Here is a 23,812-nt window from a genome sequence, read left to right on the forward strand (position 1 = left end):
TTATTTAGGCCTTAGGAAGATAATTAAATTTGGTCACATATTACTTTTTTAAAAATCTAGTTTCAGGAGTTCCCTGGTGGTCTAGTGGTTAGGATTCTGGGCTTTCACTGCCATGGCCTAGGTTCAATCCCTGTTCCAGGAACTGAGATTCCACAAGCTGAGTGGCATGGCCAAAAAAAAAGAAAAAAAATCTAGTTTTACACAGATAGGACCAAAGTATCAGAGAAATAATTTCTTCTGTAAAAACTGGCCAAACTTTATAAAAAAATCTAACATACAATGTAATTCAAATTATATAAAGACTGCTTGGGATCATAACAGTCTGAATGTATGACAGTTGCAATTCCATTCTAATAGGTGTGAAAAATATTTGCTCTCCTGTGGCTTTGGTCCAAAAGAGTTGAGCTGAATCTGCAATAATAAAGTAAGTACCTGTGGACGAAGAATGTCGTATTCGTAAACAAAAGATGTTACAGCCATCAAGCCCTCAGCTTCATGCAGCCACCACCAACTGTGCATTCTGAGGGGATTCAAAGGAGAAAAATAGGATACTGGCCCAAAGAATTCATGTGCATACGAAAGGAATGATTTCAATGAGCCCAGACTCTTGCATCTTCCAATACATAGAAAAGTCCTATATTCATTAACTTGAGATGTCTTGTTTTTCTTTAATTAACAGTAATCGTTTGATGTTCTGACAACCTGGGTTTTGCCCATATATCCTGGCTCCTCCCTTACCTCTTGAGAGCAGTCCCTCAGAGCTATCTGAGAAGGCTGTCTTCCGGGCTTAAGTCCTCAGCAAGTCTACTGAATAAAATGTAATTCTCAACTTTTGTGTTGTGCATTTTTTTTCAGTCGACATACCTAGTCTTTCGCCAACATTAGTTTAGATTGCTATTGGTAGCAGAAATGTCCATGATGACTAGTTCTACTATAACAAAGTAAAATAAAAGAATTTTTTCTTTTGGCCACGCCGCGCGGCTTGTGGGATTCCCCGACCAGGGATAGAACCCGGGCCACAGGAGTGAAAGCACAGAGTCCTAACCACTGGACTGCCAGGGAATTTCCAATTAAAGAATAGTTATCATGAACACATCACAGTATCAGATAACTTTTTATAACAGAAAAGTATGAAGGAACAAAAAAAGATTAAGCAGCTACCACAAACAAAAAAATAGTGTCTCCCCCATAACTCTATTTGAAGGGGCAGAAAGTGCGATTAGAGGTTTATTGATGCTAATATGAAAAGAAATTCAGTATTGTATTTATTTCTTATTTTATACAACTCTTACTCTTTATAACAATGTTTATAGTCACACCCATAAAAGTATGACCCATGGCATCCGAAAGCAAACACTCTGTAATTATTTAAAAGGGCCTTAAAAAAAAGTATAATACTGGATTTCCCTGGTGGCGCAGTGGTTAAGAATCCGCCTGCCAAGGCAAGGAACAGGGGTTCGAGCTTTGGTCCGGGAAGATCCCACATGCCGTGGAGCAACTAAGCCCGTGTGCCACAACTACTGAGTCTGTGCTCTAGAGCCCGAGAGCCACAACTACAGAAGCCTGCGCACCTAGAGCTTGTGCTCCGCCAACAAGAGAAGCCACTGCAATAAGAAGCCCGTGCACCACAGCGAAGAGTAGCCCCCGCTCACCGCAACCAGAGAAAGCCCGCGTGCAGCAAGGAAGACCCAACACAGCCAAAAATAAAATAAATAAAATAAAAACAAATACAATTTATTAAAAAAAATTCAACTGAGAAAATTCTAAAAATCTTTTTGGCTTTATTCAACAATTTATGAATCAGGACACGTCCAATCTAGCAGCTAGAAAGGCGCTCTGAGGAGCTGTACAAAATGAAAGCCTTTTATAGATAGCAGGGAACAGGAACAAGGAATTAAACTAGGCAAAAAGCAGATTGGCTATTACCAGGTTACTTCGCTTTAGGGAATAGCAGGGGGGTCTAGAGGTAGATGACATAACTAGATAACTAGTGCTGAGCAGGCGATTCCTTTTTTATTTTCTTTTTTTGGCGGCACCACATGGCATGTGAGATCCTAGTCCCCCAACCAGGATCGAACCCAGGCCCCCTGCCTTGGAAGCACGGAGTCTTATCCACTGGACCGCCAGGGAAGTCCCAGGTGATTCCTGATTGACTTATTTAAGATTCCACTTCTGGGAGAGCCACAACTGTAATTAAGTCTCCCTTTGGTGATGTGCGGCTTAGCATAAGCAACATCATTTTGGACCTGTTGTGTTTTTAACATCACTCTAAAAGAGCTTTACTCTCAACTTTGAGGCACTTATTTCAGCAACTCTCTGATGGACTCTGTGAAAGCAATTATCTAAATTTTCTGAACTTGTATCTGAATCTTCTATTGAATCCTCACAACCACCCTATGAGGTTGGTAAGAAACTGGGGGCTCATAGAGATTAATTACCCAGGGTCATGCTGTCAGAAGCAGTGCGTCCGGGATTCGAATTTAAGTTTTACTCAGGGCCCATACTTTAAACACTCTGGCTATTTTGTTTTAACTCTGTCCGCAATAGTCTGACCACAGATAAATGTACAAATCGTGCTTACTGAGGACTGTATTAATTTCTTACAGAAAATACTGTGTTCTCTTACAAGATGTTTCCCAGACCGTGAACAACTCGGGAACAGTAACTGATAGTTGGAGGAACTCACTGATTTGGTTTGTCGAATGCCATCAGTTAAGAAGGGAACGTACGACTCCAGCCCCTAAGGGGCGCTGTCTTCGCCCAACGACCAGCGAGACCCCCAGTCTTACATGAAAACGTTTGTGGGTGGCCTCGGCTCTCGGGACTGGAAGACGCAGGCGGAGTCCCCGCCCCACTCTGGGCGCACGCGCATGCGCCCGCCGGGCCCCGCCCCATGCCACTCCAGCTCCCACCTCAGTTCAGGTAGGGGGGCAGTGTGCGGGGGAGGGGCGTCGCCTGGGGGCGGGGCTGGAGCGGGAGTCTCAACTGTTGCGGCTCCTTTGTTGGAGGCCCAACTTCCAATCCAACCGGGAGCAGTTTCTGAGGCTGCCGGTTCTGGGGTGGAGGCAATTGCTGGGTCCGGGAGCAGCACGCTCCCTCTCCTTTATGTCGCACGAGTCCAGGGGTCTCCCCTGCACTTGGGCCCCCGTCCATTCGCAGCCGGAGTCGGGTGTCCTGGGTAGCTTGAGGACACGGGGCTGGGCAGGGGCCGAGAGCCCGCCGCCTCGCTCCCTCCTCCCCCTTCTTGCCGCTTGGCCCCACCCCGCCTGGCCGAGCCACTCGGCGCCGGAAGCGAGGGGCCTCCGGGGCCTACGTGTGGCACCCTGCTCCGCTTGCGCCCACGCCTTCTGTTCCAATTGCCTTCCCAACCGAGCGGCAAAGCCGGGGGCGTGTTGCCGGGGCCCTGGGAAGCGGGGCGCATGAGCACTGTGCCTGGAGTCCGTCGCTGCGCCTTCCCGCCCACGGGGCGTCCGGTCACGGTCCCTGAAGCCCCAGCCTGCCAGACCGGAATCCATACTGACGTCAAGGGTAAAGGCGACCAGAGGCATCTGAGTGGCACAACCAGGACCCCTGCCCCTAGTGGGGCTTTCGGTGTGCAACCGAAAGTGGGTCCTGAGCAGGGAACTTCCTTCCCCCGCCCCTTGCTTACAGTTCTGCAACTGTCAATAAACAGTTACACCCTACCGTGTGCTAAGCATCAGGAGTTACAGGGCTTGAGGTCAGCTCTGGAAGACTTGAAAGTGAGGTTGTTGGGGGTAGGTGTCTGATTGAGTGTGTGTGCGTGTGCGTGTGTAGAAACTAACCCAGAACCTAGTGCAGTGCCTCTCAACCAGTAAGCCCTAATAAACCTTCGCGGAATGAATGAGAAGGTAGGTGGATGAGGGAGCCGGGCTAGAGAGGGCAGCTCTACTCATCCCAACCCTGCCTCCCCTGAGCGCAAGCCGACAAAAATAATTAGGTGAAGCCTTTAATCACAGCTGGTTTCACGGGCAGGAGGACAGGGAAGAGCCGGGAAAGACAGCAATCCTGGGGACACACGGTGCTGGCCTGGCTCATGGACACTGCCTCCCTCTCGGACGCCCTCCAGGCCCCCACAGCTTGGGCGTCAGTAATCTCCTGTTTTCTTGTCTCCCTCAGGACACCGGGTTCCCTAGGAGCCGCCCCAGGCTTAATGATTGTCCAGAAGGTGCCTATAAAGGGAGCCTGGGAGGCTGGGTGGAGGAGGGAGCAGAAAAAGCCCAACTCAGCAGATCTGAGCACTTGAGAGCCTCAGTCAGGAGCCGTGGTCAGAGGCTCTGTGTCCCGGCCAGTAGGGCCTGCTCTTTCCCACCATGGCGGCCCGAGGCTACGGCTATTACCGCACTGTGATCTTCTCGGCCATGTTTGGAGGCTACAGCCTGTACTACTTCAACCGCAAGACCTTCTCTTTTGTCATGCCGTCGCTGGTGGAGGAGGTCCCTCTGGACAAGGATGACTTGGGTGAGCCCTGGCAGGGCAGGGAGGGGTGGGCCCAGGAACACAGGACCAGCAGGACAAGTTGGGTGTTTGTGCAGTGTGGTGGGTACAGGCATGCAGTGTGTGTGTGTGGAGTGTCTGCACAGCAGATGCCAGGGGACAGTGCATGTGCCGGATGAGGCGACTCTGAGATCCATGTCTGTGGGCACAGGTAAAGGACTGTGGGTATGGTCTAAGCATGTCTGAGGGCTGCTTATCTGGTGTTTGTGTGTGTGTGTGTGCACGCCCGCCTGTGACTAACATGTGTCCCCAGAGGCACTGTGTGTTAGAGGGATTCTGAGCACGGTTTCTGCATCTGTGTGGGTGCAGGCTAAGACCACAGGGTGAGTGCTGGCCACTGACATTGTGAGCACTGGGAACTGGGGAGTTGGTGCAATGACTCCATGTGGCCTAGCAGGCTACCCTTCGGGAGGAATAAGGTCCCTGACTCCAATTCTAAGCCTTTTGCCCCATGTTCTGAGGTGGGGCAACAGAACTGCCAGAGACCCTGGGTTGGCATCCACGGTGAGGGAGAAATCAGGCATATGAGAATCCCATGGAGGAGGGCTGTCCTGCCCCCTGACAGCTGTTGCTGGAACTCTCCAAGAGGCTGAAAAGTCATGGGTCAGCCTGGGGCTAGTGCTGATGGAGAGGCGGGAGGAGTAGCCTGGCCCCATGAATGAATGTCACGATTCCAACACAGGCCCCTCCTATTCCTCTCGGAAGGAACCAGTCTCACCCTGCCGGGCACCTCTACACACCTGACCCCATGCCTTCCTCCCCCCTCCTGTGCCTCTGCCCTGGCCCCTAACCCCCCAGGTGTCCTGCTCCCTGCTCCCCTCCCCTGCAGGGCTCATCACCAGCAGCCAGTCGGCAGCCTACGCCATCAGCAAGTTTGTGAGCGGGGTGCTGTCTGACCAGATGAGTGCTCGTTGGCTCTTTTCTTCCGGGCTTCTCCTGGTTGGCCTGGTCAACGTAGTCTTTTCCTGGAGCTCCGCAGTACCCGTCTTTGCTGCTCTCTGGTTCCTCAATGGCCTGGCACAGGGGCTGGGCTGGCCCCCATGTGGCAAGGTCCTGCGGAAGGTGAGTGTCCGCTTCCAAGGAGCTGGTTCAGATTGGCAGAGAGGACACCTAAAGAGCATGTGGGCACACTGGCACCTCCACCCCCAACCAGAGCAGGTTCCTCAGGCATTCCAGTCCAGCTCCTGTTGCTTGTCAAGATATTTTAGGAGGCTGAACGTGGTGGGATCAGGTGGCAGATGAGGGAATTGGCTCTGCCAAGTAGAAGAGCCCTCTCCCTCATCCCTGTAATGTGAGCTTCTGGGTCTGCTCCACCTGACCCTCACCTTCAATATGGACTGTAGGCTGAGCAACTACTCTGTCCCCCTCTGCCCCACAGTGGTTTGAGCCATCTCAATTTGGCACTTGGTGGGCCGTCCTATCAACAAGCATGAACCTGGCTGGAGGGCTGGGCCCCATCCTGGCAACCATCCTCGCCCAGAGCTATAGCTGGCGCAGCACGCTGGCCCTGTCTGGGGCACTGTGTGTGGTTGTCTCCTTCCTCTGTCTCCTGCTCATCCACAATGAACCTGCTGATGTTGGACTCCGCAACCTGGACCCCACCCCCTCCAAGGGCAAGAAGGGTGAGTACGCACTAAAGCCGACCCCTACGGAACCTTCATTCATCATTCACCTGGCAGACTTTCATTGAGGACTGCCTGTATGCCTGGCCCTGTACTAGCTAATGGATGTCGGGATGGTGATGGAGAGTGGGTGAGGAGTAAATAAAACTCCATCCTGAGAGGCAGTTAAGTACCAGACAAGTGGCAGAGCCAACAAATGCTATGACTCATGTTATCGCCTAGTCCTTCCTTACAAGAGAGCCAGAGTTCCCTGTGTGGACAGCATCCTAAGCTTAAGTGACTTGGGTGCTTTCCTCCATCCCCGCTGGTCCTCAGGTTCTCTTTCATTCGTTGAGACTTGCAGTGGAGAAGAGGGCAGAACAGTGGGTGAGGGGGACCTTCCTGCTGATCCTTGGCTATGTGGACGGACTCTGCCCCTATGGCTAGTTAATGTGTGGTGGGGGCAGGGCAGCCTGAGCAGAGTCCTGAAGCCTGGCCTCCTCCCACCCCCAGGCTCCCTGAAGGAGGAGAGTACCTTACAGCAGCTGCTGCTGACCCCCTACCTGTGGGTGCTCTCCACTGGCTACCTTGTGGTGTTTGGAGTAAAGACGTGCTGTACTGACTGGGGCCAGTTCTTCCTTATCCAGGAGAGAGGACAGTCAGCCCTCGTGGGTGAGACGAGTGTTGGGATGCGGCAGGCCTAGGGAGCAGGAGCCAATGCATGGGATGGGAAATTCAGACCCGCTTCCCTTTATCCTTTCTTCTTTCCCTGAGGCCGGGCAGTACTCAGGCAGCTGTGGCCAGTCACCCTTGGGGACCTTGTACCTCTCTGGGTTGAAGTCAGTCTGGGACAACCCCAAGGTGTAACACCTTTCCACCCTTCCTTTCCCTCTTCCCACCACAACTCCCCACTGCAGGCAGCTCCTACATGAGTGCCCTGGAGGTTGGGGGCCTTGTAGGCAGCATCGCAGCTGGCTACCTGTCAGACCGGGCCATGGCCAAGGTGAGTGGGCAGAAGGGACAGGAAGGAGGAGGGTCCCTTTAAATCTTCCCAGCATGACTGGGACAGGCACCAGAGAGGTAGGAGCCCTGGGGCACAGGCAGCTTGGCATATGCTGGTTTAGGTTGGGTGAGGTGGGAATGATTCCAGGCTACTCTTCTTTGCTGGGGATGTGGAGATGAGGCTCTTGGGGGAAAGGGTTTTAACTGATGTCAAGAAGAGCCAGAGTTTCTCTCCGCCTAGCTTCTCCACAGCCCCAGGGAAACTGGGGCTGGGGAAGGACTGGATGCAGCCTGCCACCACGTGTCCCCAAGCCTGCCCCAAGTGGAGGAAGGGATGTTGTGGAGTTTGGCCTCAGAACATAATAAGCAGGTCCCAGGACCTCCCAGAGCTGCCTTGGGCCAAGAACTGCAACGGGATTGCCAAAGACCTGTCAGCAGAGGTCTGCCGTGTCAGCGTCCAGGGGTGAGGGTTCTCTGCTGCTCCTGGGGCCTGATGTTGCCCGACTGTGTCCACAGGCGCGGCTGTCCATGTACGGGAGCCCCCGCCATGGCTTGCTGCTGTTCATGATGGCTGGCATGACAGCGTCCATGTACCTCTTCCGGGTAACTGTGACCAGTGACTCCCCCAAGGTAAATAAACAGGGACTGGCCCACGTCAGGGACAAGGATGAGAAAGCAAGGGCCACTGACTCTGTCTCCCTCTCCCTGGTCTTTCTCTGCTTCTGATTGCCCTTTTCAGTTGTCTGTACCTCCATTCCCCTCCTCTGTACTCTGATGCCCCTCCTTGACTCTGGGCCTGGTTTCTTCTCCTCCCTATGCTCCTCTAGGATGTTGCTTTCTGGACTCTGGCTCTTCACCCTCTCGCTGAGCTCACAGGCTTTACAGAGCATGAGGTGCCCTATCTTTATCTCTGGTTTTCCTCTTGTTGTGTCTCACCTTTGTCCTACCGCCTCTGCCTTGCCCTTAGCCAATCCAGCTTGCACAAATCCTGAGGAGACAGCATCTCACTTGGAGGGATGGCTCCTGAACCTCCCTCCCCTACCTGCACAGGCCCCTGTGTTGGCTGAATGTGGCCTGCACTCCTCTAGCTCTGCAGTCAGCTGTGCTGGGAAGTGGTGTGTGTGGGAGTCACTTACTGTCTGCTTTTACTACAATTATTTGTTCCTGGGGCCAAGCATTCCTCTATCCAGTGGCAGGGGTAGGTAGGCAGGAGGCCTTCTCAGACTTTAAATGCTACCCTGCACTGCCCTTGCAGCTCTGGATCCTGGTGTTGGGAGCTGTGTTTGGTTTCTCCTCTTATGGTCCCATTGCCTTGTTCGGAGTTATAGCCAATGAGAGTGCCCCTCCCAACTTGTGTGGCACCTCCCATGCCATTGTAGGACTCATGGCCAATGGTAAGTGATACCCCCACTGATGCCTCGCACACAAGCCAGCTAGGGGCTGGAACAAGCCCCACTGGCTCTATCCTCACAGTGACTCAGGCTCTTCCCCTCCTCCCTGACAGTGGGCGGCTTTCTGGCTGGGTTGCCCTTCAGCACCATTGCGAAGCATTACAGCTGGAGCACAGCGTTCTGGGTGGCTGAAGTGATCTGTGCAGCCAGCACAGGTGCCTTCTTCCTTCTACGAAACATCCGCACCAAGATGGGCCGAGTGCCCAAGAAGGCTGAGTGAAGACAGTGCAGGCTCTGGAGCATCCTGTCCCACTTGTGGCCTCTCCCCTCCATGGGGGTGGGGGAAGGGAGGGAGGGGACTATCTGACTAGCACCTTTGACTTTCCCTTTCTGCTCCTTTTCCCTCACCCAAGTGGCGCTGGAAGTTATCAGTGGCTAATGAGGCACCAGCTTCCCATCTGATCTCTATTTAAAAGACAACCTTTGTTCTTGGACTCCGTTAGCTCCTATTTCCTGGCTTCAAAGAGGAAACCCCTGCACTCAGGGAGTCTCCTGTATCCTTCTCCCTCTCTTGGGCCCTGCCCTGTCCCCATCCCACCCCATCCTCACCTGAGGTGAGGCTCCTCCTGCAGCAGCAGGGCAGCAATGGCCCAGGACTTCTGCCCTGAGGCCTCTCAGCAGGGGGCAGCTGCTCCTGCCAATACCTTGGACTCCAGGGGAAGAGGGTCACTCTCACCAATACCCAGGATACAGTAGGGGGGTATGGATGGGAGAGTAGAAAGACTTGTTATAGAAAATTAAAACTAGATTTGATACTAAACCCTGTCAGTGAGTCATTCTTTCAAAAAGGGTAGTACAGGGACTTCCCTGGTGGCGCAGTGGTTAAGACTCCGTGCTCCCAATGCAGGGGGCCCGGGTTCGATCCCTGGCCAAGGAACTAGATCCCATATGCATGCTGCAACTAGGAGTTTGCATGCCACAACTAAGGAGCCCGCCTGCTGCAACTAAGACCTGGCGCAACCAAATAGAGAAATAAATAAATAAAATAAATATTTTAAAAAAAACAGAGTACTTCTCAAAAAAAAAAAAGTGGAGGTAATACAAGCCAGAGATAGATTTTTTGGGGAAATACTCCCTTAATACCTGCTTTTTCCAACCCAGAAGAGAGAGACTTCATTCCCCCGGAAGGGAAAGCTAAAGTGTAGATGGACTCCTTTAAGCTCATGTCTCTACCACCTTCAACTTCATACTGCATAATTCAATGAACATTTTGAAGATGAAACTACTGGGTGCCAGGCAGGTTAAGTAATTTGATGGAGGGAGATAACAGTGTAGTCAGAAAGCCTGGGTTCAAACTCAGTCTGCTGGTAACTAGCTTTGAGATTTTGAGGCAGAGAGTTTGTACATTGCTTGCTGAAGCTCATCCGTAATAGAAACAGAATGTAACCCCCTGAGGTAAGGGAGAGGATGAAGTGAGATAAAGCAGTAAAACGTGGCTGTAAGCACTTGATAAATATTCCATCACCATTTTCATTATCATCATCACCACCATACCCACCACCTAGGAAGTCAGTAGCGATTCTGGAACTAGGACCAAGGCTCCTGATTCAAAGTCCCATGTTCATTCATTCACTTAATGAACATATATTTGTTTTGTTTTCTACTAGAACATAGTATCTCATTTTCCCAGAATTCCCTTATCATTCCTGTCTCCCCTCCTGAGGCTTTTCCCCCAAACCATCAATTAGGATAGCAAACACTGAGATCAAAGGAATGTTTATTATAGCATTTATGGGCCTACCTCCTCCATAAATAATCTGTACAGAGTTGGGAAGTAGGACCATGACAGATACAGGAGGAAAGAGAGCATGGTATTAAGGCTCGGGCATCGGTACATGTCATCAGGCTCAGCAACCTCCCATTTTCAAGTGCACTAACAAATGCCGCTGGGCTCGCCATCGGAGTGGAAACAGCAGGACCCCTGTTGCAGGATCTCTCAAGAATATGCGGGGAGTGGGGGGGGGGTCCACTGCAGGTTCAGTCTAAGATCCAGGTCCAAAAGTTCCAGCCTTCTCTGCCACCTCCAGGGCTAACTTCAGGTTCTGGTCAAACAGCTCACACCTAGGTCAGACCCAGGAAGCACAAATAAGGACAAAGTGTGAGGCCTGGCTCTCTCCCCACCTTGGGTGCAGAGGCAGAGCCAGTAGAAACTCTGCTTGAAGAAAGACATAAACCCCAAGGAAAGTCTTTGGTTTCTCCAAAAAATAAGTAAGTAAAAGGCTAGTTACTTTTGTTTTATTTAAAAATAACTCTAGGGCTTCCCTGGTGGCGCAGTGGTTGAGAGTCTGCCTGCCGATGCAGGGGACACCAGTTCGTGCCCCGGTCTGGGAGGATCCCACATGCCGCGGAGCAGCTGGGCCTGCGAGCCATGGCCACTGAGCCTGCGCGTCCGGAGCCTGTGCTCTGCAGCGGGAGAGGCCACAACAGTGAGAGGCCCGTGTACCGCAAAAAAAAACCAAAAAACAACCTCTATTACACTTCAAAATGACATTGGGGAAAAGCACACAGGGAGGGGGAACAAGGAGGCTTTGACCAGAATCTAGGAAGTGGGACCACATACCTGATGGGCATTTCCAGGGAGTAAAATGGATTCTTCAGGGCAAAGTCTGAGTAAATCTCATAAATCTTTCGGAGAAGAGAATCTATCCCAGCCTGCCTAGGATCCGCCAGCACCACAAACTTTATCCCTGGAGAGGGACCAGTAATGATTACCAAAGGGTAGAGAATGCAGCAAATAATGCTGTCCTTTGTTTGTACAGCACTTTCATATGCCCACTTAAATGTTATCCTTATTGCTACATAAAGCACAAAAAGCAAGATTTTGAATCTACAGGTGAGAGCAGAGAAGTGAAATGACTTTGTTGCATCACCCAGCTGACTGAGTGACCAGGCTTTGGGTCCTAGCTCTGTCGCTTACTTCTGGCCTGGGGGCCCCTCAGCAGAAAGTGCCAGGCAAGGAACAAACTCAGGCAGTTTTCAATGATCTGCCTTCAGCGAGTGATGCAATGACAGTCACGATCCAAAGGTCATTTCCATTTCACATTCAAATTTCATTTTGGAACAACACACCTTTCAAAACGTGTGCAACATGAGATAACATTAAGGTGAGTTTATCTGTGGACAGGATAACGCTCAGTGGCATGGACAAAACTGGCGTCAGATTAAATATTGCCTTTAGATTCACAAAACAAGTAACTGTCTGTGCAGTTGTCCCAGAAAAGGCTGACCAACACTCCCTTGCTTACCAAACCCAACTTGGGCCAATCCCTTCTCCCAATCTGCCCCATCGCATCCCCTTGACCTATCTAGAGATGCGTACCTGTCAATGTCTGGAAGCAGTGCAGTTTGAATGTGTCTGTCTCCAGCATCTCAATGCCTGAGCTGCCCTGTTCAGGAGACAGCTGGGAGCCGATTGCGAACAGCCTATTTGCAAAGGAGGCAAAGTTGGGAATGCACCTCATTGCTATAAGGGAGAAGTGCTTCTCGAACTTTTCCGCTGAAATGACCCTTATCTTCTGAAGAGTTCAAATTACAGCTTGAGATAGTCAGAAGCAGCAGTGTGAACTGCCTGGCAGCAGTATCAAAATTACTTAAAAATTTATTTGAATTCTGCATGTATTCTACATTCATACTTTGCTATAAAACATTGTACATTGAAAACTTTGGGTGAAATTAACACTCTGGGACTATGTGCCACGTTTACTCACCCCGTGACTATGCATATCCAGCACATCTCATACCATAATTGACAGCAAGAAAAGATCTTAAAGATCATTTAGTTCAATTGCCTTACTTTAAAGATGAAAAAACTTAAGACTCAGAAAAGAGAAGGTGACTTAGGCAAAAAAAATCACACCACTGCCAGCATTACCTACAGCCTAGTCATACTGGATCAATTCTTTTCATGACACAAGAACTGAGGATTTAGAAGGAGGAAGGTAAGCACCGCCGCTCAGGAAGTCTCTGAGCGCAGAACCACACTAATCCAGCCAGCCTATGAGCCAAGTGCGGACCGACAAAATCTAGGAAGGGTTGTGAGACTTACGAGTGGAACATGGAGGCCAGCATGAGCTTCTCATTGGAGGTGAGGCGAGGCCGGCCGAATCGAATGGACACCGGGTAGTTAGCAGGGTTGCCCAGGTACTCCAGCACCTCTTTCCCATCGGCTGTGTACTTGCCGCTCACATCCACACCATTGATGGCCAGCACTGCGTGGCCCACTGCAGAGCCGAGGCTAGGCGTCAACGAAGCCTCAGCTTGGGGATCCCACCAAGGCGACAATGGACCCGGCCCCAACTCCTCACCCCCTCCGCCCCCCGCCCAGAGACACCTGCCCACAACGGCGGCACCGGGCCCCGCCCCCCAGGCCCGAGCCTAACCCACCCCGGATGCCGTCGCGCTGGCCGAAGGCAACCAGCACACGATCGTCATGCAGTTTGAGCAGCAGATCAAGCGGGTAACTGAAAGTTTTCTCAGCCTCGGCCCGTGGCGCGTAGCTGTCCAACTGGTAAATGAGGCCTCCAGCTTTGTTCACCACAAACACACTGAAAATCGCCATTGCTGCCGCCGCTACTGCGGGACTGGCTCCCCCTCCCGGCCCCGCCCCGGAACCGCAGCACAGGACCTGCCCCCGGCGCCCCGGCCGCGCGTTCCCTCTCGACCCGGGAGCGCGGCGCACTGCGGCGCTTGCGCACTTGGAGCACGCCTGGCTGTCAGTAACGCTGGGAAGTTAGCTGTCGGGATCTAGAAAATTGTTTTCCGTCCCTTTTCCCAGGTTTTTAGTGTCAGGAAACAGCAACATGTGACTGCCTCACAACTAGTCGCAAAGCGCAAAAGGTAGGGACAGCCTCGAGCGCCTCCGGCTGCAGGGTAAGCTCGCACTGCCCGCAGCCAGTTCCGGGCCTGAGTCAGGCCTGCCCCTCCCGACTTCCTCCGCGCGGTCCCGCCCCTTACCCCGGAAGCACTCGGTGCAGGCGGAGGTTTCTGGGCTTCTTCGCTAGACGCACTTCCTTTTTGTCCGACATCTTAGGGAGGCGAGGTGGTAGCAGTTGCTCTCCCGGCTTCGCTATGGTGAGAGCTCTGTTTGGGGACAGCCGGCGTGGTTTCGGGAGCCGGCGGTGCCGGCGCGCATTTGGGGCGGCATCGGAGGAGGGCTCCCAGAACTGCCGGGCCGCGTGTCGAGGCGGGCGGGCTATTGCTTCCCCCATGTGCTCCGTCAGTGGAGTCTGGGCGGGGGTTGAGGTGGAGCGCAGGGGTAGGGGGAGCGTGGGGCTGCCTTGAGACCTGGCAGTATTCCCGCTTTTCTTCTGTAGCCGCCCAAGGATGACAAGAAGAAGAAAGATGCCGGAAAGTCGGCCAAGAAAGACAAAGACCCAGTGAACAAGTCTGGGGGCAAGGCCAAAAAGAAGGTAGGAGTCAGTCGCTTGAACGTTGAGGGAGGCTGCGGGCACTCGTACCTTATCGATATATTAAATGACACCTAGCAGATGGCTTGTAAGGTTGTGGGGTCTAGAGTCAGGTTATTACAGCTTATGCTGTTATCAGCATTCTGTTTTTTCGTTATTTGGGGTCATATACGCTGTTTGGCAATTAGATGTGTACAGAGCATTTATTTGGATACGCAGCACGTAGTATTATTTTAGTTGGTTCCGTGGGGCTCAGTCAGTATCCGAAAGTCTCAATAATAGGTTCCCCCCCCCGCCCCCAACCAGATGTGTCTTTGATGCCCTTAACGACAACCAGGGTCTCTTTTTGCTTTGAATTCTGACTTTCTAATTATTTGAATCTTAATTTGCAGAGTTTCTGCAAATTCTGCATTTCATAGATTTCTGCAGGCCAAGGAATAGAGCCACTCTCTCAGTATAGCCGTACAACCAAGTAACAGTTCTTTGAGGCAGGTTGTTCCAGAGGAGGGAAGAACTGGAGCACTGATTTTTTTTTTTTTTTTTTTTGGTGAGCAGAAGTGGTCCAAAGGCAAAGTTCGGGACAAGCTCAATAACCTAGTCTTGTTTGACAAAGCAACATATGACAAACTCTGTAAAGAAGTTCCCAACTATAAGCTTATAACTCCAGCTGTCGTCTCTGAGAGACTGAAGATTCGTGGCTCCCTGGCCAGGGCAGCCTTGCAGGAGCTGCTTAGTAAAGGTGAGAGGGGTGTGTTGTACTGATTTGTATGCTTTTGCACCTTAAATTGGCCTGACCATGCTAGCCATCTTAAATGCAATAGGTGGTTGTTAGTAATGTAATTCTAACATGTTATCTAGGTTATTGGTTAGTGCCCAATAATGGAAACAGTGATTTTCAAGTTATAGTAAAGTGCTGTGAAGGTGGCCATCCCAAGAGCAGGTGGTCAGTCCCTTGTTTTAAAAGGGTAAGTCAAATTAGATTATAACCAAGAAATGTAGGCATGCCTCCTAAACTCATGCTTAAATTCAGCATTTCTCTTTTGGGATGGAATATAAAACAGATATTTCTAGTGTCTTATTAAGTATTTCATAGTACTATTGTGTGAAAATTTTATGCTTGCTTTCTAGGACTTATTAAACTGGTTTCAAAGCACAGAGCTCAAGTAATTTACACCAGAAATACTAAGGGTGGAGATGCTCCAGCTGCTGGTGAAGATGCATGAACAGGTGAGCAAGAACCCAGGGGTTCATGGTGTAGGAAGTATGCATCCCTTCACAAGGCTCTATAGTTCTGATTCTTGAATTTTTTTTTTTTTACAGGTCCCACCAGCTGTATATTTGGAAAAATAAAACTTTATTAAATCAAATAAATGGGTGTGTCTGTTTCCCAAGAAAGGCAGTTACAAAGGATAATAGTAGGTATCGGCTTGTTGATTTGGTTTTGAGCATTATGGTGGTTGAAAATGTATTAGGAAACCATTAACTTTTCTTTTTATGTGACTGCTGTTTGTTTCTTGCTGCGGCTTCAGTTTTGAATTGATGCCTGAAAGGAAATGAAGGGTTAGCAGGACGAAGGGTGAGATCTCCAAGGGGGAGTGGGTTGGGGTCCGGACACTGGGCCCATACCTGGATTGCCAGCGGCGTCCATTATTCCAGACCCGGCCAAAAGAGGGCAGCCAGCCTGCACCGGTACTGGAGTTATGATCAAAGTTGGCCCCAACTCTGTCTGGTGGGAGTTTCTTCAATTTCTGTTTTTCCTCTACAATAAGCAGTTTTACGTGAGTAGGAAGACTTAAAGAACCCATCACCATTTCTGAATTAGTTAACTTACTTTCTTTGAGAAACTCTTCATAGGAGGGTCCTATTTGTTGGTTCCCAGAGCTACAGTCCTCATCTTGGACCATCCAGGGAGGTGTGGCACCTGGAAAAGGAAGACCCTTTAAGCAGAAATGAAAGCACTTAAAAAAAAGTTTTTAACCTTCAGGCTGTTGTGGAACATAGCTAGCTATAAGTTCCTACCTAACTGAAAATTATCAATGTTTGTAAACAAAACCCAGGAATTCTGGACCATGGGAAGTTGAGGGGCCTAGGCTAATTTAAAAGGTGCTGATACTTAATAGCTGTATCAATACAGCAATACATGCCTGAAAAACTACACACATTTAAAGTGTGCAATTTGAAATGTCTGGGATGAAATCACCACCACCATGTATCCTTGTGCCCCTTTAAAATATTTTCTAGCACACTTCCCTTATACCCCTCTTCCCAGGCAGCCACTGGTGTGCTTTCTGTTGCTATAGGTTAGTTTGCGTTTTCCGTAATGTTGTATAAATGGCATATATTACGTACCCTTGTGCACCTTTTAGCATAGTTACTTTGAGGTTTTTGTGTTACGCGTGTTTTCAATCGTTCCTTCGTTATTGAGTATTTTTTGAAGTGTTCATTGGCTGAGGCACATTGGGATTTTTTTTCAACTTTTAAAGAAACTGCCAGACTGTTTTCCAAAGTAGTGATGCCATTTTGCATCCCCACCAGCAGTGCATGAGAGTTCCTGCATATATAAATGGTCAGTCTTTAGCCTTTTTAATTCTTTGGCCACGCCATGTGGCATGTGGTATTGTTCCCTGACCAGGGATTAAATCCGTGCTCCCTGCATTGAGAGTGCGGAGCCTTAACCACTGGACCGCCAAGGAAGTCCTAGTTTCAGCCATTTTGATGAGCATCTTTTTATATGCCTTTACTGAGTGTTGAGAGGCTTTCATATATTGAGAACACACATCCTTCATCAGATGCTGCTTTACTTTGGAAAAACGTTGTTATGCTAAAGTTTGTAATCTTCCATTTTTCAAGCAAAGTACTTTTTCCCTTAGTTGAAATACAAGGAGACGAGTGGCTGTAGCATGGCTAATGCCATGGTGGGCACTGTGTACGGTATAGAGACTTCTCTGGCCCTCAGTTGCAATGAGTTTTATTTTTAAAATTTATTTTATTGAAGTATAGTTGATTTACAATGTGTTAATTTCTGCTGTACAGCAAAGCGACTCAGTTATATATGTATTCTTTTTCATATTCTTTTCCATAATAGTTTATCACAGGATATTAAATATAGTTCCCTCTGCTATACAGTAGGACCTTGTTGTTTATACTCTTTATTTTCACTATTAAGTGTATTATTTTAAAAAACACTTTAACACACACTCATATAGTGGTTGAACAAAAAACCCTTATAAGAATTACCATGTCTGACATTTTCTAAGTTTAAAACACCTTAGATCTGAAAGTTTAAAAAAAAAAAACCGGTAAACAGGTGAATGTACATCTGTTACTTTCCTGAGTTACTCAGACACATTTGACATATGTGTCTTCGATACCCTTCTACCAGTGAAAGGCCTAGAACTCAGGTGTGTCTCAAAGATCCCAAGTTCACTGCTGTATCTTAATCAACTTTATTCTTTAAAAAAAAAAAAAAAGCTGCTTACAGTTTGAGAAACATTGCCATGGGTCTTACCTGAGTGGATGTTACCAATTCCTGGTGTATCCTGTAGTTGGAAATGGGAAAAAATCATAAGAAAGCCAAGAGATGATAGGATACTCATAGCCTAGAGGAAGAAATTTTACTGGAGGTGGATGGAACCACTGCCATGATGCTAGTTCTGCACTGGGTTGATGTTAAATCTTACAGAGCACAGCAAATCACTGAAAGACAGTCTTGCCCTCACCAGACTCAAGGTCTTAGTAGCAGAGATGTCCAAAAATAAGTGCCTACTAGATGTTAGGTAAACGAAACCCTTTTCTTACAGAGCATACATACTACTGGGAAAGAGAAGTATGAATTACACAAATTACATTCACAGCTTTTTACATGGGGCTACATACATTTATAACAGTTTTCCATGAAAAAGTGACATTCAAGCTAAGAGCTGAAGGAAGGTGAGGGTTAAGTAGATGGTGAGGGAAGGAAAGCATATCATTTAAGACAATGGCAATTACATGTTCAAAAGCAAGGAGGAGCACAGTGCAGCTGGAGGATAGAATGTAAGATAGCAGGTGATGCGATTATTTTCTGTTGTGTTTGGGACAAGATTGCATTAGTAGGAATTGTTCCAAGGTGGAATAGAGACCAGCTTGTATTCAGGAGATAAAATAGATAAGACATGCTCATTGAGGGAATGTGAAAAATGAAAGAAAGGAGGAGATAAGAATCTGCATCTACAGTTAATGGAAACACAGGAGTGGTAGGGGTTAGCTTCAGGTACCTGTGGGGTATCTATAAATGTCCCGTATTGAGCTGGAACTGTGGATTCTGCACAGGATGAGATTTAGGAGTTGGTACTTCTATGTGGCAACTGGGGCAGTGTGTGGATAAGATCACCATGGAGGGTGACAAAAAAGTCTAAGAACATGATACTATGGGACAGGGCAGCAAGAGGGAAAAGCCTGCTAAGACAGGAATGGCCAGAATACACAGAAAAGCCAGGAGAGATGGGTGTCCTGGGAACTGAGGGGGCACTGGCCCTTTCCCAACTTTCGTATCCATTGTACCTGATGATGGCCAATGAATGTCAGCGGTTGTCCTGTCTCCATCCAGTCAAGCTCCGGGGCTGGTGGCAGGTCCACATATGAGGGCTGCTGTGAGGTGGAGGCTACTTGGCTGAAAAAGACAAACAGGAGCCAGGCTGGCAGACAAGGTCCTTGAGCCATGAGGATAGCAAAGATGACATTTGTTCCCTTTTCCCAGCCAAAGTTACAGAATGTTCTAAGAGATGTCAGAACTCCCAATAAGAGGTTTCCTAACAGTCTTACCTGTTTGTCCCTTTCCAGCTTCCAGGTGCCGAAGAGCCCTCTTCTGGGTCTGGCACTGTCTGAGGCTGAGTTTGATTCAGGAAAAATAATTGTGTCTAGGATGCTTAAGAATTTGCCTAGGCCATGCTCCCACCCTCCAGAAGTAAACAAATTGACATATTGAGGGTACTGCCCATATCTTGCAAACTTCCCTCCCTCCCTCCCTGCCTCCCTCCCCCAGCCTGGCCCACATCATCTCCACTGACAAAGGCCTGCACCCTGGTGGGCAGGTAAGGGAATTCAAGCCGAGCAGGTAAAGCATGGAGTCCATGAATTCTCATAAGAAGAGCTGGTAGGTGAAATGTTGGACCTGGGAGAAGCAGGAATCAGTGGATTTGGATACTGCTCTGGCTTCTCCGAGGGAAACCAACCTCTAAGACAGACCGAACAACCTCCTGCCGGCTGTGCTCCACCTCACGGATCTGAGCTGCCATCTGTGGGGGAGAGGCTGCTTAGATAGGTACAAAATGGGGGGGGGGGGCCCTGGGTCCTTCAGAGGCCTTTCCTTTAACTCACCTCTTTAATCACTTCATCCTCTCTTTCCTCATAGGAATCCAGACTTTTCACCATGGACTTCTTGAAGCTAAAAAGAAAAAGGGCAAGTCCCGGTCAGTTGTGAAAAGATCCTCAGTAGATCGTTTTTCTCTGAATTTTGGGTAGTGTCAAACTCCCAGAAACAAAATAGTACAATGAACACCCATGTACCTCTCCCCCTGTAAACATTTTGCCATACTGGCTCCAGTTTGCTTATAAACACATTGCCTTTCTGCCAAGAACATGAGACTTAATTCTAAATTTTTCAGCATACATCTCCTGGGAACAGGAACAGCCTATGAAACCATTACCATACTTAAGAAAATCAATTTCCCTTTCTTGATGTCCAAATTGTCCCATATTTGGGACAACAATATATTTGCAGTTGTTTTTATCCTACAATACAAAGGTATCTGAATAACATCAATGCTGCTATCAGCAATAAGACTACTAAGCAAAGCTCAAGGTTTCTTTGCAGTTCATTAGTCCTCAGAAAACCTAAGGGTGTACAGTCAGATTTTTGTGTTCAAATGTTACTTGAATTCTTATTCTTTCATCGTTATCAATTGATACATAATTAATATAACTGTCTTTGTTTGCCTAATTATTATTTTTTGAAAATATAACTATAGAACATTTCTTTGATTTTCACTAAGACTTTGTCTTGAGGACATAACTAAACTGCGTCACCACCCCCCACCCCGATTTGAAGAAGGGTTATTAGTACAGTGAATGTTCAGATACGAACAGTTTGAAGGACTGGAACCAACAGTAACTGACAAAAACCAACTTCCATCTAAATCATCATAAAAATGTTTTAAGTTAAAAAGGGAGGGGGAGAAGGGGGCAAAAGGGGTTTCAGATTGAACAAGATCCTCACATTTCATCTAATACATTCAACCCTGGCCAGCGTATACCAAAATGGAAACTGGATTACTATAATAAAAACTTCTTCTACATCACTCTGTACACACCTGTGTTCCAAGCCCACCCCCATCCCCCTAATGCTTCCAAACTCAACTATTTGATGAAGGAGCTATGTATAAATCTAATCCAGTCTTTGTTATAAGGCTGGTATGTCTGGGTATCAGCTCGGTAAACAAGGCAGCTGAGGTCTTCCAGGTCATCAATAAAATCAAATAACTGATACCATACGTGACAGAGGGGCTGCTGGGATTCACTCTCTTCAGATGTTCTTCGTACATTATACAAACACCTTCCATGCATTCATTCAGATTCATAGCATAAGTTCTGCCTTCTGGCCTCTTGGTAGGCTGTACCAGCAAAATGGTGTGAGACGTGTCGCCAAACTCTTGCTGCAGCCGCTGCCGACTACTCTGCCGACTCCGCCACCGCACACGAGCTTATAGCCTTTTTGCCTAATTTTAATATGTAAAACATTTATGTAGGGGAATGGCTCTATCAAGGTGCCCTGGCAGCCTTGCATGTATCCTTACAGGCAAAGCCTTGAACTGCAGCTTATCAGAGTTTTGGCTGAAGGTCTGCGTGATCCTCCTGGAACACAAGAGGACAGGAGGCCTGAAAGGAACTGCTAGAAGGCCATCTCCCACTCGTCTCCGTATCTCTCATGGGAGACCATTATGAAACAGTTTCTCATCAACTCCCAGTTCTGATGGGGTATGGGACTTTGTGCTCTCAGATTTGAGCTGTAGATATAAAAGCACGTAGCTGCAGTCTAGACTTGGCTCCCCAGCAAAAGTATCGCACAGCTCACACTGCAGTCACCCAGCCCTGTTTGTATCAGTATGGTCCTTTTGGGTGTGTTGGACAACCTGGGAGGCTGGCACTTCGGGCTTACTCTTTTCACTGCTTATGTAACAAACTGCCTGAACCTAAAAGTAGCTCACTGTGGGACTTTCCTGGTGGTCCAGTGGTTAAGAATCCCCCTTCCAATGCAGGGGACTTGGGTTTGATCCCTGGTCGGGGAACTAAGATCCCACATGCTACAGGGCAACTAAGCCCACATGCTGCAACTACTGAGCCCATACGTGCCACAACTAGAGTGCCCACGTGCTCTGGAGCCTGCACGCACCAGAACTAGAGAGAAGCCTGCACGCTGCAATGAAGATCCTGCATGCCGGCACTAAGACCCGATGCAGCCAAATAAAAAGACTAATCTTTTAAAATAATGATTAGGACTTTCCTGGTGGCGCAGTGGTTAAGAATCCGCCTGCCAATGCCGCGGACATGGGTTTGAGCCCTGGTCCGGGAAGATCCCACATGCCGTGGAGCAACTAAGCCACAACTACTGAGCCTGTGCTCTAGAGCCTGTGAGCCACAGCTACTGAAGCCTGTACACCTAAAGCCTGTGCTCCGCAACAAGAGAAGCCACTACAGTGAGAAGCCCGTGCATGCACTGCAATGAACAGTAGCCCCCACCTGCCGCAACTAGAGAAAGTCTGCGCGCAGCAACAAAGACCAGACGCAGCCAAAAATAAATTTTTTTATTAAAAAAAAAAAGATTAAAAAAATAATAAAAGTGGCTCATTGTATCTTTACTGGTCAAATCAGTCAGGCTTGGCCTGGCCTTGTCTTGTGTGAGCTTGAAATTTATAAAGCTCAAAAGTCAAATTATATTTAAATAAAAAGTTCAAAGAGTCCATCCTCATAATTCTCAATTATAACCTTTGCTGCTCAACTATCCTTTATTCACCCACCAAAAACCATATGGAGCTGAGCCAGGGTGTGAGGAGTGAGTGGCCTCAGTTTCTTATCTCCTCCCAGTCTGAACCACAGATTTTAAGGCAAGGTGGTGGGATTTAGGCATTTCTTATTTCCTCATTATTCTCCACATTGGGTAGAAAGAAATAACAAACACCATGTGTTTTCTTAACTTTGGCTTTGGGATCCCCTTGGGTTCCACACTCCACAATCTCAATATGGTCCCAATAAAAGTGATGATGTGAGGCTGCCTGAGTCCTCTTCCTGAGGCAGTCAGGGCTCACTCCCTCTCTGTGCTGTCCAGCTTCCTACAATCCGGTTCCTTGGGGTCCTCCGAGGCCAGTTAAAATAGAGTCTAAAACTATTAAAAGTGGGCACTGGGTGAGCACCAGTTTCTTGCACACTATAAAAAGCATCTTCTGCTCCTAAAGAACCTTAGTAGTTTCTGTGTCATACATTTAAGTAGTTGATTATGGTCAGCTTTAATTATACACTATTCTCTACTGGCTAAATACACTGTAAATCCCCCCCCCCGCAACTAGATTATAAACCTTTAAAGGACTCTGTCATATTTCTTTTGTGTCCAATATGGTGCCTAGGATAATGAGTGCTACAAAGACAATGGTTACTAATGAAGTCCTTACTAAACTTCCCAAGCAGTAGAGGAAGCTCCAGTACCTGACACAGGCCCAGAGAATCCACACTCTGCTACTTCATCATGTGAAGTAGTGACTTACCGTGCATAATCCTGGGGGGAGATCAAAAACTTCTCTTTCATCTGGAACTCAGCCTTGTTCTCCCACCAGAATCTGTTGGTTGCTTTCTTGTGCTCTGGACTGAGAATGGAAAGGACAAGTAATCTCAATGATAGATTGCAGAATATTACACATATATCTAGGCATTAGATAAATAATGCAAACTGACATCTGGGCTTCTGTCTCTGGGCAAGGCTGAGAGAATACTGATAGTAGTCTCTTCAAGATCTCCAGTCTCCCCCTTCCAATAAAAATGTGAGAATCTGAGAGGAAGTGATGGGAGGGAACCTTGATTGAACCTGCCCAGCTGACTTTCCCAGCTAGACCACCAACACCACTGGGACCATGGCAGCCGTAAGCCCGCTACCCTCAAGGCTGGCAAAGCCTACAAGACGACTCAATCAAATCACAAAAGCGTTCTTCCCCTCACCCACCCTAAACCCTCCCTCCCACAAATGTACACGACTGTTGTATGCGGCTCCCGGCCCGGCGCTCACCTGGCCAGATGCTCCAGCAGCCCCCCATGCAGCACGGTCAGGTTTCCGTGGCTCAGGTGTTTCCTCACCTCACAGCCGCAGCACAGGCACCAGCAGCACCGCTCGTGCTCGGGCACGTAACGCTCCACCTGAGCGGCGCGGACGGCCTTGCGGGCGGCCTCCACCTGCCGCGGAGAGGGTACCAAGGGGAAGAGGCTAAGTAGGACCCCGGCGGGACCCCCAGATCCCACCCCCTCGGGCCCTCACAGCCCCGCCCCCATTCCCGCCCCGTCCTGTCCAGGGTTTCCTCCAGCCTCCCGTCCGCACCTGAGGCAGAAGCCGCTCCAAAGCCACCTTCAGCTGCCGCTGGTGCTTGCGACTGTAGACGTGTCCGCGGCCGCAGAAGAAGGTCTGGCGGCAAACAGGGCAGCGCTCCGCCGGCGCCATCTACCCAGGACTGGGGATCCGCGACGCGCAGCCTCTCCTTCGCCGTCTGGTGACCTCTGACCCCTCAGGGGCGGGGCGAACCCAGCGGCCCCAGCGGCCCCC

The 23,812-nt window shown here is 49.0% G+C and overlaps 4 protein-coding genes and 1 long non-coding RNA gene across 17 annotated transcripts; 3 read left to right on the top strand and 2 right to left on the bottom strand.

Annotated features, from left to right (window-relative positions):
* Positions 1 to 2,828: 2,828 nt before the first annotated feature.
* SLC37A4 (solute carrier family 37 member 4) lies at positions 2,829 to 9,330 on the top strand. 6 transcript variants are annotated; one of them, XM_027082098.1, is made up of 9 exons: positions 2,829 to 2,922; positions 4,138 to 4,479; positions 5,345 to 5,577; positions 5,894 to 6,137; positions 6,630 to 6,788; positions 7,034 to 7,119; positions 7,635 to 7,748; positions 8,374 to 8,512; positions 8,623 to 9,330. In XM_027082098.1, exons 2-9 carry the CDS (start codon positions 4,332 to 4,334, stop codon positions 8,787 to 8,789), a joined length of 1,290 nt encoding a protein of 429 aa, XP_026937899.1. In that variant the 5' UTR covers positions 2,829 to 2,922; positions 4,138 to 4,331; the 3' UTR covers positions 8,790 to 9,330. The 6 variants fall into 6 exon arrangements, with proteins under 6 accessions (XP_026937899.1, XP_026937901.1, XP_026937902.1 ...); XM_027082097.1 differs by lacking the exon at positions 2,829 to 2,922 and adding an exon at positions 2,988 to 3,528; XM_027082096.1 differs by lacking the exon at positions 2,829 to 2,922 and having other exon boundaries at positions 2,988 to 4,479.
* Positions 9,331 to 10,268: 938 nt separating this feature from the next.
* On the bottom strand, positions 10,269 to 13,464 carry TRAPPC4 (trafficking protein particle complex subunit 4). Its single transcript, XM_027082110.1, has 5 exons — positions 12,953 to 13,464; positions 12,615 to 12,789; positions 11,889 to 11,992; positions 11,130 to 11,256; positions 10,269 to 10,630 (listed from the first exon to the last, which is right to left on the bottom strand). Exons 1-5 carry the CDS (start codon positions 13,125 to 13,127, stop codon positions 10,552 to 10,554), a joined length of 660 nt encoding a protein of 219 aa, XP_026937911.1. The 5' UTR covers positions 13,128 to 13,464; the 3' UTR covers positions 10,269 to 10,551.
* A 59-nt stretch (positions 13,465 to 13,523) lies between these two features.
* On the top strand, positions 13,524 to 15,337 carry RPS25 (ribosomal protein S25). Its single transcript, XM_027082111.1, has 5 exons — positions 13,524 to 13,639; positions 13,882 to 13,977; positions 14,530 to 14,713; positions 15,103 to 15,201; positions 15,295 to 15,337. The coding sequence occupies exons 1-4, from the start codon at positions 13,637 to 13,639 to the stop codon at positions 15,195 to 15,197; spliced, it is 378 nt and encodes a 125-aa protein (XP_026937912.1). The 5' UTR covers positions 13,524 to 13,636; the 3' UTR covers positions 15,198 to 15,201; positions 15,295 to 15,337.
* On the bottom strand, positions 15,310 to 23,753 carry CENATAC (centrosomal AT-AC splicing factor). Of its 8 annotated transcripts, XM_027082109.1 has the most exons (11): positions 23,591 to 23,753; positions 23,285 to 23,448; positions 22,770 to 22,868; positions 19,333 to 19,399; positions 19,188 to 19,250; positions 18,778 to 18,842; positions 18,517 to 18,625; positions 17,483 to 17,513; positions 15,806 to 15,895; positions 15,601 to 15,733; positions 15,310 to 15,517 (listed from the first exon to the last, which is right to left on the bottom strand). In XM_027082109.1, the coding sequence occupies exons 1-11, from the start codon at positions 23,708 to 23,710 to the stop codon at positions 15,454 to 15,456; spliced, it is 1,005 nt and encodes a 334-aa protein (XP_026937910.1). In that variant the 5' UTR covers positions 23,711 to 23,753; the 3' UTR covers positions 15,310 to 15,453. The 8 variants fall into 8 exon arrangements, with proteins under 8 accessions (XP_026937910.1, XP_026937907.1, XP_026937906.1 ...); XM_027082106.1 differs by having other exon boundaries at positions 18,517 to 18,842; positions 19,160 to 19,250; XM_027082105.1 differs by having other exon boundaries at positions 15,310 to 15,895.
* Positions 19,159 to 20,172, top strand: LOC113607082 (uncharacterized). The gene is made up of 2 exons (XR_003427801.1): positions 19,159 to 19,276; positions 19,367 to 20,172. It is a non-coding gene; the product is annotated as an uncharacterized LOC113607082 (long non-coding RNA).
* Positions 23,754 to 23,812: the final 59 nt, after the last annotated feature.

The sequence above is a fragment of the Aethalodelphis obliquidens genome, unplaced genomic scaffold (genome assembly GCF_003676395.1).
Source record: "Aethalodelphis obliquidens isolate GAN/ISIS:26980383/991018 unplaced genomic scaffold, ASM367639v1 scaffold46, whole genome shotgun sequence".
NCBI classification, from domain to species: Eukaryota; Metazoa; Chordata; class Mammalia; order Artiodactyla; family Delphinidae; genus Aethalodelphis; species Aethalodelphis obliquidens.

Coding starts and splice junctions, on each gene's coding strand:
- RPS25 (XM_027082111.1), top strand. Junction 13,978..14,529: donor GGGGCAAGGCCAAAAAGAAG/GTAGGAGTCAGT, acceptor TTTGGTGAGCAG/AAGTGGTCCAAAGGCAAAGT. Junction 14,714..15,102: donor GCAGGAGCTGCTTAGTAAAG/GTGAGAGGGGTG, acceptor CTTGCTTTCTAG/GACTTATTAAACTGGTTTCA.
- SLC37A4 (XM_027082098.1), top strand. CDS start 4,332: ATGGCGGCCCGAGGCTACGGCTATTACCGCACTGTGATCTTCTCGGCC. Junction 7,120..7,634: donor CAGACCGGGCCATGGCCAAG/GTGAGTGGGCAG, acceptor CTGTGTCCACAG/GCGCGGCTGTCCATGTACGG. Junction 8,513..8,622: donor TGTAGGACTCATGGCCAATG/GTAAGTGATACC, acceptor CCTCCCTGACAG/TGGGCGGCTTTCTGGCTGGG.
- TRAPPC4 (XM_027082110.1), bottom strand. CDS start 13,127: ATGGCGATTTTCAGTGTGTTTGTGGTGAACAAAGCTGGAGGCCTCATT. Junction 12,790..12,952: donor CCAGCGCGACGGCATCCGGG/GTGGGTTAGGCT, acceptor TCGGCTCTGCAG/TGGGCCACGCAGTGCTGGCC. Junction 11,993..12,614: donor CTGGCCTCCATGTTCCACTC/GTAAGTCTCACA, acceptor CTTTGCAAATAG/GCTGTTCGCAATCGGCTCCC.
- CENATAC (XM_027082102.1), bottom strand. CDS start 23,710: ATGGCGCCGGCGGAGCGCTGCCCTGTTTGCCGCCAGACCTTCTTCTGC. Junction 23,449..23,590: donor TGGAGCGGCTTCTGCCTCAG/GTGCGGACGGGA, acceptor TCTCCGCGGCAG/GTGGAGGCCGCCCGCAAGGC. Junction 17,514..18,516: donor CATTCATTGGCCATCATCAG/GTACAATGGATA, acceptor TTCCAACTACAG/GATACACCAGGAATTGGTAA.